At 41.0% G+C, this 1,179-nt stretch overlaps 1 protein-coding gene across 1 annotated transcript; it reads right to left on the bottom strand.

The window, feature by feature from the left end:
* Window positions 1-479: 479 nt before the first annotated feature.
* Window positions 480-848, bottom strand: LOC145009774 (uncharacterized). The gene has a single exon (XM_078968407.1). It carries the CDS (start codon window positions 846-848, stop codon window positions 480-482), a length of 369 nt encoding a protein of 122 aa, XP_078824533.1.
* Between the last annotated feature and the right edge of the window lie 331 nt (window positions 849-1,179).

Genomic DNA, 1,179 nt, shown 5'->3' with positions numbered 1-1,179 from the left:
AGGGTTCTGAGTTCTAGGACTCGGTGAGTCACAAGGCCGACTCGGCGAGTTCGGTCAACCTGGAAGGTTGACTTTGACCAGGATGTTGACTTTGACCAGGGGTAAAATGGTCATTTTACCCTAAGAATTAGTCTAACTAACGCCCCTCCGATGCTTAAGTTAGTAATGTATCCGAGGAGAAAATTAGTAATAATAAATTTTTTGAGGTAAAGAACAAGCGTACCTTGGATTCGTTGTGGATCAGTCGATCCTACTTACATGTAGTATGTTTTGAGGCGTATAACATTCCAAGATCTTGGCAAAAAGTCTCATTCGAGTGTTTCTAGCCAATATGCTCCTTTTCCTACTTCAGAATCTATAAGATATGGTCCTTCCCATTTGGGAGCCAATTTTCCTGCACTAGGATCCTTGGTGTTTTGGAATGTTTTCCTTAATACCAAATCTCCTATTTGAAACCTTCTGACCCTTATACTCCTATTTTAAGCCTTGGTGAATCTTTGTTGATGAGCAGCAATGCGTATTTTGGCAAGATCCCTAAGCTTGTCAATAGTATGAATATCCTGTGCTAGGATCATGTCGTTATTTGCTTGGTCTTGCACCGAGTATCTTGCTGTCGTGATTTCTACTTCAGTAGGGATTACTGCTTCTATCTTAAACACCAAAGAATAGGGGGTCTGACCTGTGGCCACTTTAGAAGTGGTTCTATCCGCCCATAAAACGAAAGGAAGTTCTTCTGCCCATCTTCCCTTCTTTTTGTCCAGCCTTTTCTTCAAGTTGTTAATTATGATTTTGTTTTTGGACTTCGCTTGACCATTAGCTTGGGGATGAACAGGGGTGGACACTATCATTTTGATCCCCCAGCTTGTGCAAAAGTCTCTTGTCCTTTTGCTAATAAATTGGGATCCATTGTTGCATATAATTTCAGCCAGGATCCCGAACCTGGTCAAGATATTACATTTAATAAATGATACTACTTCTTTGTCTCTTACCTTAATGAAAGCTTCAAGTTCGATCCATTTGGAGAATTAATCAGTCATCACCAGCATGAAGACGTTTCCTCCTGGGGCCATTGATAATTTTCCTACTATATCCGTCCCCCATTTCATGAATAACCATGGGGAGATAAATAGGATGTAGAGGTTCTGCTGGTTGATGCAGGATGTTGTTGTGTCTTTGGCA

This window comes from Lactuca saligna, chromosome 8 (genome assembly GCF_052625555.1).
Source record: "Lactuca saligna cultivar CGN05327 chromosome 8, ASM5262555v1, whole genome shotgun sequence".
In the NCBI taxonomy this organism is placed as follows: Eukaryota; Viridiplantae; Streptophyta; class Magnoliopsida; order Asterales; family Asteraceae; genus Lactuca; species Lactuca saligna.
The sequence above is the reverse complement of the archived record's forward strand: the minus strand, read 5'-3'. Positions and strand labels throughout refer to the sequence as shown.